Consider the following 17,932-nt stretch of genomic DNA (forward strand, 5'->3'; position numbering starts at 1 on the left):
TGTATTTTATAGGCATATGTGAGAATGAATTTTGCAAATTGAGACACTACTAGACAAAATTTTCACTGTAATCACAGTGATTAACACTTGACAATTCTTCACAGTGTAATGAAGTTTCCTACTTATCCCTCTTGATATTAGGTCTTTCATCGGTGAATTTTTTTTTATATTTCATTGAATTAAAACAATTCTAGGGTCATGTCCTTTTTAATCATGGGCAGAAAGAGAAAGAAATTTCTAAGTTGATTAATGCTGGTGTTTCCACCACTATGATTCTGATAAATTGGGCAGTTGTATTAAAATTCTGTAAGTGAAGACTTAAAAGTCAGCATTTGAATCAAGATATTTTTCTTCTTGAAGTAATCTTGAAAAATTCAAAATTTTCATATGTCTAATATCTTGGCAGTTGTCTGCGAAATATTAACTTAATATTGTAGCTTGACAGTTGCACAGAACTCACCTGTATCATTTATGTGCATTTTTGTAGCAGTTTTATATTATTAAGATTGTTTTTAGTGTTACATTTTCAATTTGCAGGATTATAACACAGCCTCGATTACCATGGTGGCCTCAGATTGATTTGGTTTACAACAAATCCAGTGAACTCAGGCTCATGTTCACTGATACATTAAACAAAGCATTACAAGGATGTATTACTCATACTACGCTTCGTATGATTCCGGTAACTGAATTCCTAAGGAATTTAATTGTTCTGATATTAAAATTTTCACTAATTATTTGTTTGAGAGTGAAATTTGATGTGTCCATTAGTGGGAAGAAAAATATAAACTTGATACAGGTGCCAAATCTGACATCCAGAAACCTGGAAGGACCATAAATCCATTTTTTATATAAGCAGGTTGGTGGCAATGACTGAGTGGTTTGTCAACTGACCACTTTGTTTGAATTGTATGTAGCTTGTGTATACTTATTTCTCTATGATTAATGTGGTTACCCTTTTTAATGATGTTATTGTTGTTAAAGACATTTCTGAAAGGTCAGTAGAAAGCCCAGTGCCTAGTGGGAAGGCCAAGATAATGTATTTTGTACTAAACATAAAGTCTGAGGTGGAGTTGCAGAAGTAGAGATTAATGATTAAGTACAGAGTTTGGGGTAGGCTGTTTAAATGTGCTGCATATGGTCTAGAAGCAGAAATGTGGTATGGCTGAGGTTTCCAAGGTTCCCAGATAAGAAATCTAATACCTCTATATAACATGTTTCATTGCATCATAGTGGTGTTCAGAAGTTTTATCCAGTTTAAATCGATTTGTGATATATCTTTTTAAGAAGTAATGTATTTGTAAGATTTGAGGTTTTCACGGCGGTGACTATCTGGGTGACATCTTCTGGGATGTGGCACCGTGTAGATGTTCTACATGGTTCCACATCCCAGAAGACTGCTTTCTTCACAGTAATGTATTTGTTTAGAAAAGTTGAATATTGGTTCTGTTATGTCATACTTTTATTTTTAATACATGCTAAGAATCTTTTGTGACTAACAAAATGTTAACTGTTTACAGTCGTTTGCACTGAAAGGTAAAGAGTCTACTTCAAAGTTCAGAGAGAGGGGTGATGAAGTCCCAGTTATTAAGAACTTGTTGCTTTTGATTGTTCGTCTCATTCATGCAGATCCAATGTTAATGCTGAATGTAAGTATATGTGAAACATACACATATGTATAGTATGAAAACTACGGTGTCTTTTAAGTGTGTTAGTGTAGAAGAAGGGCACCAAATATTATGTGAAGTGTTGCAAGTTTTGTATTTGTCACTTTTCTTAGTAGTTTTAGTTGAAATCCAAGGTGGTGATGTGAACTGCTTTGTTGAATTGACCTGTGCTCCTATTTTGCATACTAGTCTTTATTTCAAGTAATTTCACTTAATGTATGTTATACAAAACTCATTAATGACATTGTGTTTTAACTATTGAATTTTTAATTGATAGACTTTTATAAAACTGTACAAATTGTATAAGGTTTGCCATTACTTTTACTACTAAAATTAACTTAATTATTATATTGTATATGTTTATCAGTATTTTATACAAATGTTTATGCTATTGGATGACAACTGTAATTCTTAGTTGTGACTGTAACTAGGACGATCTCTGCATCTGCATGAGAATGTACTCTCGAGAGGATTTATGGAAGGTGAATAAATGAAATGAAATACATCAGGAAGTAAAGGCACTGGAAGAATATCGTCTGGAATGTGATGTCTTGTGCGCTTTTAGGAGTTTACCAGTGTTAGGGGAACATATGCCTTTGTCTTCAGGGTTGAAGCATCTGCTCTGAAGGTGGAGGCGGTATAGTCCTCCTAAAACATCGGTAAACTTTTATTAGGCTACATATTTTCAAATCCCATAAAACATTGTTCTTTACAGTCACTGATATGAGAACTCAGGTCTCAAAAAGGCACTGGAATTGATGCATATATTAGATTACAGCTGAATGTTTAGAACCTCCATAGCTGAGTGGCGTAAAAGTTATTTATATTCTGATGAAAATATTTGTTATATAAGATATATCAGTTTTTACCATAAACAGAAGGAGTCGTGATAGTGCAGTCGGTATAGCGACTGGTTACGGGCTGGATGACTAAAGGGTCAGAGTCCAAGTCCTGGTAGAGTAAAGAATTCTCTCTTCTCTACGTCTTCCAGACTGGATCTGGTGCCCACCCAGCCTCCTATCCAATGGGTACTGGGGAGGGGGGGGCTTTTTCTCTTGGCTATTGCGGCAAGGGTGTGAAGCTGACCACTCACCTTCAGCTAGTACAGAGGTCAAGAAAATATGGATCTATAAACCCGCACCCCCATACGCCTTCATGGCGTAGTGTTTAATTAGTTAAGCACAGGGACAATTTTACCTTTACCTTACCCAGAACAAAACATCGCGGCTGATAATATGGCAGTCTTGCTTCATATTAGGGAGGACCCAAGTTCAAAACTCGCTCTCTGTAGAGGTATTGTGTGGTTTTTCTTGGCCCCTTTAGGCAAATGCTGAGATAGTATCTCAAATTAGGCCATTATTTATTCCTTCCACATTCTTTCCAATTCATTATCTACTAATCATCGTGCCATTTTCACACTATGTTGTCTGAGCTACTGTCAGTGTTGCTTCTAAATCATAGATAATATAACTGATGTACTCACTGTGAGTGTTGATTTTGTGTTAAGAACCAGGGAAAGACTGGCCATGAGATTCAGAGCTCTACATTGGATCTCATCAATGGGTTAGTGAGCTTGGTTTATGAACCCACAATGCCAGACGTAGCTCTGGAAGCCATGGAAGCTCTTCTGGTGCTTCATCATCCTGAGAAGATTGAAGTTTGGAACCCAGAAGCACCCATCAATACCTTCTGGGATGTGAGGTGAAGTATTTGTGTCTCAGCTGTTTTCATTGAAACTGATACTGGGTGATTCAGATACAAAGAAGTTGGAACATGTATGTCTCCAAAAAAACACACTTCACATTCAGTTTATTATTGTAACAGATTTGCTCAAAGCATTCCTAGGCAACGGCTCGATGAACACCCTGCGATATGCACACGTAGCAATAGGACGAATGCTATAGCCCATTGACAGGCAGCAGTCAGCACACCTATGAACTAGCTGGTTAGTGGTCATGTGATGTGTTTTCTGTAGGTCCAGCCAGTGCGCCAATGACGTGTGTTTTCTTTCCGTGTTCCCTGCTGAGGAGTTATCTTGAAGACATTCAGCACTGCAAGGCAGTTGAGAGTTTGCTTATGTATGGGTGGCTCTGAAGAGAAGACTTTATGTGTAATATTTGGAGCATCTAATTCAGTGAAATCATTGTCAAAGCTTAGCCATTGTTGAGATCTGTTAATGGGCAACACCTAATGCAAGCAGATATAGAAGACTTTATTTATGTGTTACCATTACAGTGATCCCTAGAGTGTTATAATTAATTGTAGTTATGACCTGTAAGTGGTCAGTACATCCAGTTACCAATCCAAACTCCGTCTTTAGTCACTGATACACGTGACAGTATTTTAACTGTGAATGAATATGAACATAACAATGTCATACCTACATTCCATGCAAACAGACCAGAAAATAGGAATTAAATTTGTGGTTGTGTTTATTGTTATTCCACAAAGTAGTGTGTGTGTGCGCCTGCATTTTTTAATGATCTCTGTGTCCTGAAAGAGGACAAACATTGTAACTAGTTATTGTTGTACAGAAGGCCTAAGTAGTATTTAGTATTTGAATCTAATTTGCCTGAAAATAAATATGACTTAAAGTGTGTACTACATAACTTATTTTTATAAGAGCTAAACTTGTTTAGAGAAGTTTTGCTGGGTTCCAAGGATTACGTTTTTGATTACTGTTTAGATTAGAAAAATAGTACTGCAGTGATAAAGTGTGACAGTCTTTGTCTCTCAGGTGTACAGAACTCTTTGCCGTGTGGGCCATTAGTCATCCTGTTCATGTCTTATGTTTTGCTGGTAGTTTCTGTGCAGGTAGAAGTGACAGGGCTAGGGAGACAATGACAGTGAGTGCTGGTTGGAGCTGTGAGGGGGTGACATGTATTAACACTGGAATGTTGGTACATTGCACACACTTCATCATTTTTGAGGGATTGTGAATGTGCATAATAATCTTGTGGGCTATGTACACTTCAGTTTGAGAGCCAGATCTGTTACCTTCATACAGACAGACACATGAATTCACCAATGCTAATTTATGAATATGCTCTTAATATATCTACTCATAACTGCTAAAACATTTTCATTTTCATAACCATTGCAACAGTGTATTGTCACAGGGTAGTAAAATCGCAGAATTTTCAGAGCTGCTTAAGATAATATCTTGACTTTATGTTGATGTCTCTCAGATATTTAACATTATAATGTCTAGTCTCAAGTACAAGTATACTGTACTTTGTTTGAATTAAGAAAGACACATACATACTTCTGTTGTAACACTTTGTTCATGTATGTTCTTGCAGTTCGCAAGTGTTATTCACCATCTCCCAGAAGCTCATTCAACATCAAATAATGAATTATACAGACATCCTGAAATGGCTTCGTGATATTCTCATGTGCAGAAATGCTTTCCTTTTCCGTCACAAAGACTATGCCAACTTGGGGAGTCAGGTCGCTATTTGCAAGCAAGCACATATAAAACTGGAGGCAAGTAAACTGCTTTTGATTTATCGATACATGTTTTTCTAGTAAGTGACATTTGAAATATTGTATTGTATATTAATTGCAGTCAGTGATTCTACTCAGAATGCAAATAACTGTGGTGATAGTGGTTGTGAGTCAGAAGTTGGCAGTAATCACAGTAATAGTGGGAATGCTTCACATTTTCAAGTGTGATGTGGTAAAGTAAGAGAAACTGATGTTTGTAAGCTATGTAATTGTAAAGCACAATATGCCAGTGATGGTCATGGTGCAAGGGCCAGATTATTGTGGCGCACCCTTACACATTCATTCGTATGGAATTATAAGGTTAGTATTTTTTTATCTTGTGTCTGTAGGTGGTCTTCTTCATGTACCTTTGGAGCATAGATATAGAGGCTGTGTTGGTAGCCATGTCATGTTTTAGACTGCTGTGTGAGGAAGCAGACATTCGCTGTGGCTCTGATGAAGTTACTGTAACATATTTACTTCCAAATTATCATCTGTATCAAGAATTAGCCCATGCATCAACAGTTCTTACTACAGGTTAGTAATATTCTTATTTCAGACAACATAATGAAAGATAAACTATAAGTCATTAAAACTTATATTTGATTGTATTAAAATTATATTACTTTGCAAAACAGCCAGCGTGGAGTCGAGAGCTTACTACCGTGAACATAATCATGGTAAGGTATTGAAAGTTGAATGTTTTTCTAGAACTTTGCATGCACATTTAATTCCATGCTGTGCATGTATCTGTTTTAGTTTTCTTTGTAAAGAAACGTTTCTTGTTTTAGTTCCCTTTTTTAAAGAAACGTTTCATGATGCGTTTGATTTGGATTTACATTCTATTTTGATATATGCTTATTAGTGAGTGTGTTTATGTATATAATCAACTCACACATACCACAGAGAATGAAAGGAAAATGCTCACAGATATTAGTCAGTCAAAAGTTTTACTTTTGAAGGTATTTTTGTATGACTTATTTTGCAGTGAGGATCTGACATCGAGTGATACTTGTGTTAAGTTCACTTGAAACCCACATGATGTCTTCATTGTGTTTTGTTCATTGTGTTTGAACTTCCTTATAGTTCTGTTATGTAAAAATGACACTGTAGAGAACAAAAGGTTCTGGACTGAATGGTAGCAACCATTGCAACAGTTCAATCTCCTCTTAATTTCCTCCTGAATCAGGTTTTGAACTGTTATTGTTCACAAATATCTGAAGTGTGCCACATTTTCAAAACATCTGTTTCCTATCATTGTGTCGTGATTTTGTCCTGCATTTTGGTGACGAGACAGCAACATATACTTAGTTTTTTCTGTGTTTACTTCTAGACCAACCTCTCTACTTGCGTCAATTAAAATTTGTGTGTTTTTCTTTATGGTATCTACATTCACCCAGTAGATTCACATCATCAGCATAGACCAACAGCTGATGTGTCGCGTTTAATTTCAGTCCCACCTGGGTGTAATGTAAAACAAAATCATAACACAGATCTGTGAGATCGTGTGTAACATTTAGATCTTGCTATGGAGAGGAAGATAAACAGTGTAATACTCTGATATGAATTAGCTGTTCTATAAATTTATCGTCATTTTACTGTTAAGAAATTTTGAGACCGTTTTGTGTTCTTGTAAGTGGACTGCCTTGAGGAATTATAAGAGAGATTTTGAGAAAAATATTTTTATGATATTTTCTTCTAGGCCGAGCAGCTCTGCAGAAACGAATAATGGCTTTGCTACGCAAGATTGAGCACTGTGTAAATGGAGTCCAGCCAGTGAGTAACAATTCAGCCATCACAATGAAAAATAAGTTGCATTAATTATTTTTTCAGTATGAATGAGACAAGAGTTATGTGAAGTTTTCACACACTTTGCAGAAATAGTAGGGTGTGTCATAATTAATATGTTTTAGTTTAAGGGAAAGAAGACTTTATTAGAATTAAAGAAATAGGATATGAGGATGTGGACTGAATTCATCTGGTTAAGGATAAGGTGCAGTTGTAGGTTGTTGTACATGATAACAAACCTTCAGGTTCTGTAAAATGGAATGGAATTTTTTGACTAGCTGAACAACTATCATCATCTTAAAAAGTGTGCTGTGTGCAGTGAAGTATGTGATGAGATCAGACACTAGGTATTTTCAGAAAAGAGTCTGAGAATGACCCCAAGGCTTGTTTATGGGACACACCATAAGTCCACGATGATAGGTCAGAACTTTTGACAGTAAAATCGTTTCATCCACACCTATATTCAGTCATTTAGCTGCTTAGTACAGTTTTTCTGTTGGCATAATTCACTGATATGTAATTGCTTATTGTTAATAGTGATGCTGATGAGAGTTAAAGAGAAAAATGTCTATGCGTGTGGGTGGGTGTCTAGATCATTTGGGGCAAGTCTAAACAACTTGGATTATTAATGACTGAACAAATTTTCATGAAAAGTCAAACAAATCAAATTCACTGAATAAAATTACATGTAAACTGATCTGGTCTTACAGATAATAATACTGTTGAATTTGAATGATGAATAGATGTTTTAAATTACAGCAATGTTCTAACCAAAGCCCAGCTTTCAAAGACACTTCTCCAAGGGTCTAGAAACTACAAAGAAAGTAGTGTGTAACAGTATCCCATTTTATATTACCATAAATTGACAATGCTGTATTCATATTATGTCGTCTAGGATAGTATATAAACATAGTTCGTATTGAAGTTGATCAGTTAATGAATTCGTATGTAGAAAGATTCTGTTGTTAATTCCAAGTGCATTACAAACGTGATATACTTCTTTGTTTACTAGCTTAATTTCAATTGGTTTATTGGAGTAAGTAATATTTATAGGCTTGGGAAGAAACATTTCGCAACTGGGAGGTATCTACAAAAACGCTGACATCATATCCGAAGGCAAAATTAGAAGATGGTCAGGTGGAATCATTTCATCGTTCAGCAGGCAAACGGCGGGCTTCCCATCAGAATTCGGAACATGAGCTTGAGGTGAGCAGTGATAATATGCTGGAGAGGTTGAGATGGAGTAATACAACATGTAGTGACAGCTATATAGCAATATAATTACAAGTTTAGATTTAATTGTCATAGGTAAACAGTATCTTTAAGCCATTCTGTTCACACAGTGAGTCCATCAGTTGAATGATGTGTTTTTGGATGTAAATGCTTTTCAGTGTAGTGAACATTTTTTTCTTTCACTGTGAGAGTTTCTTGGGCCCTTCATGTTGGGAAATATTCTTAACTCCCTTTTTATCTGATAATAATACTACATTTTTGTTTAACTAAATTTTTTTGTTAAATGTGATTTCAGTTTCTCACAGTTGCATTTTATTAGAACACAAAATTTCTTTTCTCTTCAAATTTACTCTTGCATATATATTAGCGTGAGGCATATTACTGAGCTGATGTATATCTTAACAGGATCAGATTAATGAATGGGCAAACATGACTGGTTTCCTTTGTGCGCTTGGAGGTGTTTGTCTGCAGCGTAAGTCCCCATCAAGACCATCAGCAGGTTTGGGATTGCTTCCTATGCCATGTCTGGAGTCTCATAAATTGGCCAACTCAAGTCAGGATGTACAGTATTGCCCTGTTACTCAGTAAGTTTGCTTCTAAGTTATGAGACAGCATCCATTCAGTACCTCATAGAGGTTAGAACTGAGAATGCATGTAATTAAAGTACAGAAGACTATTGTTACAAATTGGTATATGCTTAATTCTATTGATTTAATATAAGCAGAAATCATTTATTTAAGTTAATAAACATTTTGAAAGTGCAGTATTACACTGTCATTAATATCTGATCAAGTATTAAGACTTATTTAGTATCCTGAGCCTGAATTTCATTCAGAACTAGCACAGAAATTACATTATGACTGTAATAGAGCAAGTAGGACTTACAACGAGGACTTCTTTACAGCTGCAAAAACCTTCGGAAGCTTCGGTTTCTTCTTCATATGGTTCAGTTTCTTAATGTTACATATATGGGAAATCACTGCATAAAACAGGGGCTTTTCTCCCCCATGCCTGCTTCTATAACGAGTAATTTGTGACTAGCTGCCAGTGTTCTCCTTTAACTTTTTGTAGCAACTGTACTTAGAGTTCTGCTTCCAAAGTTATTTATGGCTAGCAGTCTGTAAAAGTCCCATTAACCAACCTTGTAGTTCTTCACCCTGTCTTGGAGAAAGTTTGCATTCCAGAATCAGTGAGCAGTTTACCCCCTTGAGATTTTAACTGCTGAGAAGTGTCTCACATGACATCCTTTGGCTTTTCTTATTAGTTCACTACTTGTTTCAACGTATGTTCTGTCTCTTGGTTTGTTGACAGATGAACTATGAAGCATTTTCCCCCTCCATGTCACACAGCTTTCTCCTTCCTCTGAGCTTCCCCTTACCTTGGATGATGCTGTCACAGAATGCAATTACACATGTGTATATTAAAGTTTTTCCCCCCATAAAATATCTGCTGTGTTTTGGTTTTGAAACTACTTAAATATGGCAGTGACGCAGAATAGCTTAAACCTGAATAAGGAGCATTAAATAGAATGTGTGCAAAGTGAAGTAGGAAGGTGAGATGCTGGCTTCTTCAACATTGTGAGACTGAAGAAGGGAGATGTGGTATATACTGAACCCAAGGAAACTAAAGGCTTGTCTTCAGGTGCCATGAAGTCATGACACTGAATGTCACAATGTGTGCCACCATGAAAACTTTATAAACATGAGATTAATGTTGCGATTTTAGTGTCACAGAATCAGACTGAGCTTGATTTCTGGTATTGTGACTTTGCTGCCTGAAATAAATTTCACTGATATGAAATATATGCAAATGCTGCAACTTTAGATGTCCTTTGAAAATGAGCCTCTACATTGTTTCCTTTCCTGTGAGCACATATTAATGATTTTTTTCGCTATATGTTTGTGGCTGACAAACATAATGAGATAAGACTTATGCCACAAGTATATTGCTGGGTGTGTCCCAAAGTCAGTCTAAACTGCGTGAAGAACGGAAAAGTCTCTTGCTTCTCCTGAGAATCGAACCCTAGATATCTAGCTTGTAGCCTGTATCTATACCAACTGAGCTATCCAGGCTCCATTTAGTACCATTCAGCATTTAATGCTAAAGATTATGCACATGTGATCAAGCTTATTATCAGACATTGGAATGAAACTCAGGCATAGAAAATTTGACAAATTCCGGTATAGGTTGTGAATGCTAAGTTATGTTCTTAATGTGGAATTGTGTGAAATGGATGGTGGAATGAGTATTATTTTTGAAGCAAGCAGTGTTTTGGTATATTGAAAGCGGATGTGAATTGTTATGCTCTTGTGTAGGTTTGTGGGGCAGTTACTGCGATTACTTGTATGCAACAATGAAAAATTTGGTGCACAGATCCAGAAACATGTGAAAGAGTTAGTAGGACATGAGATGTCTCCAGCTTTGTATCCTATTCTTTTTGACCAGATAAAAGCCATAGTTGAGAAGTTCTTCGATCAACAAGGACAGGTATATTTCTATGAAAATTGTATACTATAACCAATAAACATTTGTTTTAATGTTGTAATGTAGTCTTCAAGGACTGATTTCTCCCTCTTTATTTATTGTACATATTTTTTCCAAATAGAAATGTTTGTCAATTTGTAGCATAATTTCCTGTAGACAGGAATTTCCATAAATACAATTTACATCCTAGAAACAATCTGATATGAGGTGCTAGTGGTAAGTTCCTGGACTAGGTCAAAAAAGAAACGCTGACTCAACTTACTCAAGTTTGGCCGCTGTCTCCTTCAAAATAGTCTTCTTGGTAATGTATACAGCTATAAAATCCATAACAGGAAATTATCTTTCCCAGAATCTTGTTTCCTTGTAGGGAAAAAGCAGATTCTGGAATCTCCAGGTTTGAACCTGTTAATGCTAGAAGAAATTTAAAGAGAGCTGTTATATCTGCAAAATTTGAAAGCGACTGGACTAAGAATTTTTGTATACAGTAAATACTTCTTAGGTTCTCACTATAAAGACCTTGAGGTGACATACTAGCTTACAAAGCTGTTGCTATCATTGGTGCAAATATGGACCTGTTTTATATAGGTGATTGTGTCTGACATCAACACACAGTTCACTGAACATACCATCTTCATCATGAAGAATGTGCTGGACACTAAAACAGACCAACCATCTGAACATCTTGGTGTTACTAGCATAGAAGGAATGATGTTAGCTATTGTCAGGTAAGTTCATAATTCAGACAGTAGTATAGATTAAGCAGAAGCATCACATGTTACTGAGCAAATTATCTGAAGTGTAAGTGATATTATATTTAGGAGGTGCCTGGCTCAAATCTAGCCAAAGACACTGACTGTTCTGAGTTATTTAATTTTTTCCTCAGTCATTCCAAGAAAATGCAGATATAGTATCTCACTCATGCCACAACCATTTCATTATTCAGTGATTGTCCTACAATTCAAAGGTATAGAGACAGGTATATTTACAGTGGCATTAAATAATCCACAGATAAATTAAACTGTATACTTTAATTTCTGTGACATATTGTATGTGTGTGTATTATGTTTGTAGATATTTGAGTGTGTACCAAATACAAACCTTTGAAACCTCAAAATGCAGACTAGAACTTGATGCCATCTGAAGTTTGAATATTAGGATGCAAATGCATGAGGTTTGCATGCTAATGTGAGATAGGTTATTCATACAATAATACAAAATAGCTATTATCAATTATGCAGTTTCTGGCTACGGTAAAAGCTTGGATGTTTACTAAATGAAAATCATATTTCTTTACCCATTGCTCTCAAAACGGCCACAATTTTTCGATCTAATCCTTATGGCCTCAAAGTCACATGGGCACCTGTACAGGACTGAGCAGTGCTGCAAAAGGATGACATTTTATTAAATTAGTGAAAATATGTCCTGTCACAGTTTGGAAGTTCTGTAATACACTATACATTGTTATCTCAGATTTCTGTCTTTTTCCTTTAATGTGCAATGAATTTCTTTCTACCAATAACCTTGTTGAGTGCAGTGCTCAGAAAAGATCAAATTTCACTTCAAAATATGAAGCCACATTGNGCAGTTAGGAAGTTATGTAATACAATATACATTGTTATCTCAGATTTCTGTCTTTGTTCCTTAAATGTGTAGTGAATTTCTTTCTACCAATAACCTTCTTGTTGAGTGCAATGCTCAGAAAAGATCAAATTTCACTTCAAAATATGAAGCCACATTGTGGTGAGGTTAGATACTAAGATTCAAGATGTGTGTACTTGCACGTTCCTGAAAGTTATAATATTGTCTTGTATTTTGTTATAAACAGTTATCACTTCAAATCTTTGCTGGCCAATGATATTGTGTGTTACAGATTGTTTTGTTGAACTTGTGTTCACTGTTGTCCTGAAAAGGCTCATAATAAGATTTGGGAAATGCTGAGCTGTTGCCATGTCTGTAAATTATGTACCATGAATTAAGGTGAAGCTTGACATCTGTTTTAGACAAAGACATTCATCATAAACTAAGTTTTTGTGTCATAAATTAAACATTGAAAGCACATGAGGCTTCAGTTTTATGAATTGATGTTATATGTTAATAGGTATGTTCGTTATCTTGATATGACTGTACATACTGTCCACATAAAGACAAAGCTCTGTCAGCTAGTGGAAGCCATGATGAAACGACGGGATGATCTGGCTTTCCGTCAAGAGATGAAGTTTCGCAACAAGCTGGTGGAGTATTTGACAGATTGGGTGATGGGAACATCACATCAAATAGCCCCTCCAGGATCTGGGGATATTACTGTCATCACCAGGTATGAATAAATCACATGTAAACAGTACTGGATAATTACATTAATGCATTAATTCCTGGGTATAACAATTTACACTTAGAGCCCAATCATTTTTGGCCTTCTGAATTGACTAGAATTCCTTAAGAACCCAAAATATGGCTGACTGGAATGTGTAAGCATTATGAATGTGGTCTTCTGTTGTGACATTGTGCTGTCTTAGAGGTGGGTACCAACATTTCAGAGGAGCCTGCTGCACCGTCTTCTTTGTTGAAGGTACAACTATTGCTTCTTCATAAGCCTATTAATAAGCTTCATGTGCCATCTCCATCCCCAGATTCACGTATCTCTCAGTGTGATAGGTACTAATTGAATAATTTTTGTTAAGTTGGTATTGATATAAGGCCATTGTAAACCCCTTTGTTTTCATGCTTTTTAGCACCAAAACTCATGTACCAATATTAGGGTCAGGCATACATGTTGAGTGGTAACATAGTGAGAACCAGTAGACTTTCAGCTGGTAGGCATACCGGCATACTTGTCAGCATGTTAAAAGTCTCAGAATTTCAGATAACTAAAATGGCAGACATTTTTTAGAGAGGAGAGTGATGCCTAGGACTATTCAGAATAAAGTCTAGAGGGTAAAACTTCGAAAATTTTTGCCATTTCTCTTTTCACATTCTCTTTATTTCCCATCTCACTCCTACCAACATTGGATGGATGCTGCATAACTAATATGCACACATCATGATAATGGAAACTGTAGATCTTCTGGCATCTCTTTATGTATAGTACTAGAAGAGTTCTAAAAGAATGTAAAAAGAACAGATGGAACACTTGGCGTTTGATCATGATGTATTGATAAATTTGTAAACTGTTGGCAGAAGAGGTCCGTGGCAGTAACAGAATAACACTCATGTTGATTAAAGTCACTCTAGCTAAATGAGTGAAATTTGTATGTAAGCTGGTTATAAACATATCGAATAGTTGTAGCCTGCTTATTGCTGGTATCTGATTTGGCTTCCTTGTCAACCCTGAAGAAGTGATGGTAGACTCATACTGAACTACACAGCATTACAAATTGAATATATTCTTCATACTGAATAATGATATCACACTGTTCAAACCTGTAAGATCATTTGAAAGTCTAAAATGTGTCAAGTTAATGGCAAATGTTTTTTATTATTTGTTCTTTTGTGAGATTCTGTGTTTTTTCTTTGTGTTCTCTGCCCTGTTTTACTTAGTTCTGAAAGTCTATTTATGTGTAGTGTCAGTATCTAATGTCTATTAAGGGAAATGCAAAATACAGTAAACCCTCGCTAATCCAGTTACAGTTAATCTGGAATGGAATATGAAAAATGAAAAATTCTGTTTGCAAGTGAGTATATAACTTTAAAAGACATATGGGATTTAGGAGCAAGAGGACTTTCAGACTGTGTAGAGGGCAGCTGGGGAGACTGAACCCACGCAAGAAAATTTCCAAGATTGGTTGAGCCGGATGAAGGAGACCCTGGATTTCAGCTTCTGACAGAGGAAGAAATTGTTGCAATGATGTTTCTTTTATTTATTTTATCAGTACTACCTGTGTTATTAAATTTTCCATTTATTGGATTTCTAATTTTTTTTCTTTTACAGCTCTTTTTTTCCTTAATTAATCCAGATTATTGGTTAATCTGGATGATATCTCTCCTTCCCAAATTAATCCAGATTAATGAGGGTTTACTGTATTATCTCTAGACATATATGGATTATGGTTTGTTAGTAGTGGAGAGTGTTAACTCTTTGTCAACAGAAGGGCAGAATGGAGTCACGTATATTTAATTCTTTCGTACATTTAAGGTTGTGTTTACCAGTTGCTTTAAAGTTCAGACACAAATACTTTAATCGTATAATATGACCTATCACTTAGGTTTTGGAATCTGATAAAATTACTTCATATGTTTTTTGGCTCCTGTTTTAGTGAGAATTTTATACTTGATCACTGTTTAAAAGTGTATTCTTCTAATTTAAATCATGTTCAATTAAAATATCATATGGTCATGTGTTTATGTCTCCATGACTGTTAATAGCAGGTTCTAGATTGGATGATTGCATTTATTAACACCTTCTTTTGCAATCTCTCTTAATCACAGTAAATTATACCGTTATCGCTAATCTACCCACCTCACAAATCACTAGGACACACCAAGTCTTCTCAGGCTTCACTAGTCATATCCTGACAATGAATTTATAACAGTCTCACTGTAACTACAACACACATGAAGTCTTCTTTTGACAGGCATACTCTGTTGTACTCCTTTATACTCCTTCAGTTCTCATTCTCATTCTGACTATGACTGACAGCCCACTTGGAATTCCCAGTTATATGGCTTCCAGGCAGACACCGTGGAAAACACTCAGCAATTCATAGGGGTGTTTATTACTCTCTTAGAAATGGACATCCCTCATTGTCGCATATTGTTTGACACATTACTCAGCAATGTCCTGTTTACCAAGAATCTGTCTCCACCAAATGTGTTTATCAAGCCATTGCCTAGCATTGGATCTATATGTCACAGTATTAATTAATTTAATGTACATGTCAGTGTACAGATCTTTGAGGGTATAGTCTTTGTCCCCTTTTCTTGTTCTCTCCCCACCACCCACTGATATAGTGTATTCATGATATTTATTGTATTGAGATTACATGTACATCTGAAATATAAATATTTCAGAGATTTGGACCAAGCATGCATGGAAGCAGTTGCTGCTTTGCTCAGAGCACTACCACTGCAGCCTGAAGAGTCTGATCGTGGTGATCTCATGGAAGCTAAGAGCCAGCTTTTCCTCAAGTGAGCTGAACATTTTTGCACTGAATATGGAAAATTTTCCGGGGGAGTAAAGCATGGCCGGCGCGTAAGGCTGACGACCTTACCGCCATCTTTGAGCCAATTGTCTAGATAATGTGGGACCCTCAGCGTCTCACAACCTTATGGGCCTTCACGGCCTGGTACAGGGATAGCTTTACTTTTTTTATTTTTATTTTTTATTTATTTATTTTTTTATAGAAATGCAGGATGTAAAACAGTTAACTATGTTGAATACGGTAACATGGTCAGATGTTACCCCTTGCTATTATGTTGTGGCTTACTGCAAGCTGCTGAAACCACCAGTTTCAATTCTGCTACTGCTATCCTAACATCATTCTTGTTCAGTAGACTGCCACCAAGTCAGCTAATGACTGTGCTACTTAATGTGATCTAAAGATACTCAACCTCACAATACTTCTCTTTCTTTTTCTCTTGCTCTCCTCCCCTCCCCCTCCCCTGCCTTCATCCTCCCTCCCTTCTCTTCAAGATGCTTGGGAGAAGGAATAAGGTTTTGGAAGAAGAGGCAGTGTGGTTACGTACACTACATTTAATTACATATGTACATATTCACCTGTGCTCCATGTAAACATTAATTCTGTTTACTTTTATATACTTCAGCGATTTGCTCTTGATCCTTACCCTTGGCTATAATTACTGTGGCTTTTAACATGCCTGCTGAACATAATCTTATTCGCATTTACTATGTATCATTTCTACTAACATAAACCGTTCATGTTTAGCAATAGTCAACTAATATGACGAGCGAGCCCTTCCTTTAGTAACACTGAATATACGAGTTTTCCACCTCACTTAGTTGGCACATACCGCAAGGGAGTTTCTTATCTGCACAAGCGACCTCCCAACGTCAGACAACACAACTGTTACCTTTGCTGATGATACAGCAATCCTAGCCACACATGAAGGTTCAGAAATAGCCTCAGTGAAACTCCAAGCCACCATCACTAGGATCGAGATTGGGTGAAGAAATGGAGAATTAAAATAAATCAAGGAAAATGCATGCATATTACATTCACCCTACACAACCAAACCTGTCTGACAATGAAAATGGGCAATGTTGCTCTACCCCACAAACATGAGATGAAATACCTTGTCATGCATCTCAACAGAAAACTGATATGGGCAAAGCACAACAAAACCAAAAGAAAACAATGCAACCAAAGAGCAAAACAAATTTACTGGCTACTCAGAAGAAGATCAACACTACCAGTAGAAAGCAAACTCCTCCTATACAAAGCAGTACTCAGACCCATATGGACCTGTGGAATTCAGCTGTGGGGGACAGCCTCCAATTTCAACATCAAAATCCTCCAGCGCTTTCAATCCAAGAGTCTCTGATCCATTCTAAATGCACCTTGGTACATAAAGACTGTGATAAATATTGAATTAAATATTCTTAATCACTTTTATCTCTAGATTAGTGACAGTATCTCAATTCGTACTTTGTAATGAAGTCAAAATCTCTGTAGTGAGCATGGTAGTTTTGTGGTCTAGATCTTCTGAATTTAAGTCCAGATAGTTTAATATGTATGAGTATTTAATTATGTTAGGAAATTTCAATAATTATTATTAAATGTAACAAAAGTCTCTGTAGCCAGAGTGAAATATTTTTTATGCATGGAATGGTTGTCCTAAGAAATTAGGTGATTTTCTTTGAATTTAAAGATTCAGTACAAACTGAGTGGTTGATAAGATGGTGAATGATTCTAAAAGTAAACTTCTCGCATTACTGTAGTCCTGCAGTTACTGAGAAATTGGTGAGAGATGATTTCTACAGACATGTGATAATAACGGACTTTTTGGTGATATGTTTTGTCATTAGGTATTTTACATTGTTCATGAATCTTCTGAATGACTGCACCGATGCACAGGATGTAGAAAAGGATGTGAGCCGTCAGCGTTTGGCTGCAGGAAAATTAAATACTCTCCACAATGCAACAATACAAGCCATGTCAAATTTGTTGTCAGCCAACATTGACAGTGGTCTTATGCATTCAATAGGTAAGGGATAATCTTGTAGACAAATTGAATATGTAAAAAGTCAATCAAGCTTTAGTTCTTCTTTGTCAGTTTTCAAGTATGTATGTCCTTTGGATTCTACAAGTAGGATTCATCAT

At 36.2% G+C, this 17,932-nt stretch overlaps 1 protein-coding gene across 4 annotated transcripts in view; it reads left to right on the forward strand.

The window, feature by feature from the left end:
* LOC111871101 (neurofibromin) overlaps positions 1-17,932 on the forward strand; it is a 93,357-nt gene that overhangs the window by 13,452 nt on the left and 61,973 nt on the right. For all 4 annotated transcript variants that reach the window (XM_023863899.2, XM_023863900.2, XM_023863901.2 and 1 more), the window contains exons 10-23: positions 538-682; positions 1,521-1,649; positions 3,175-3,368; positions 4,970-5,153; positions 5,504-5,690; positions 5,792-5,833; positions 6,856-6,929; positions 7,995-8,147; positions 8,580-8,758; positions 10,490-10,661; positions 11,244-11,383; positions 12,757-12,972; positions 15,663-15,779; positions 17,638-17,816. In XM_023863899.2, the coding sequence (XP_023719667.1) occupies positions 538-682; positions 1,521-1,649; positions 3,175-3,368; positions 4,970-5,153; positions 5,504-5,690; positions 5,792-5,833; positions 6,856-6,929; positions 7,995-8,147; positions 8,580-8,758; positions 10,490-10,661; positions 11,244-11,383; positions 12,757-12,972; positions 15,663-15,779; positions 17,638-17,816 (2,111 nt within the window). The remainder of the gene's footprint in view (positions 1-537; positions 683-1,520; positions 1,650-3,174; positions 3,369-4,969; positions 5,154-5,503; positions 5,691-5,791; positions 5,834-6,855; positions 6,930-7,994; positions 8,148-8,579; positions 8,759-10,489; positions 10,662-11,243; positions 11,384-12,756; positions 12,973-15,662; positions 15,780-17,637; positions 17,817-17,932) is intronic.

This window comes from Cryptotermes secundus, unplaced genomic scaffold, assembly GCF_002891405.2.
Source record: "Cryptotermes secundus unplaced genomic scaffold, Csec_1.0 scaffold250, whole genome shotgun sequence".
NCBI lineage: Eukaryota > Metazoa > Arthropoda > Insecta > Blattodea > Kalotermitidae > Cryptotermes > Cryptotermes secundus.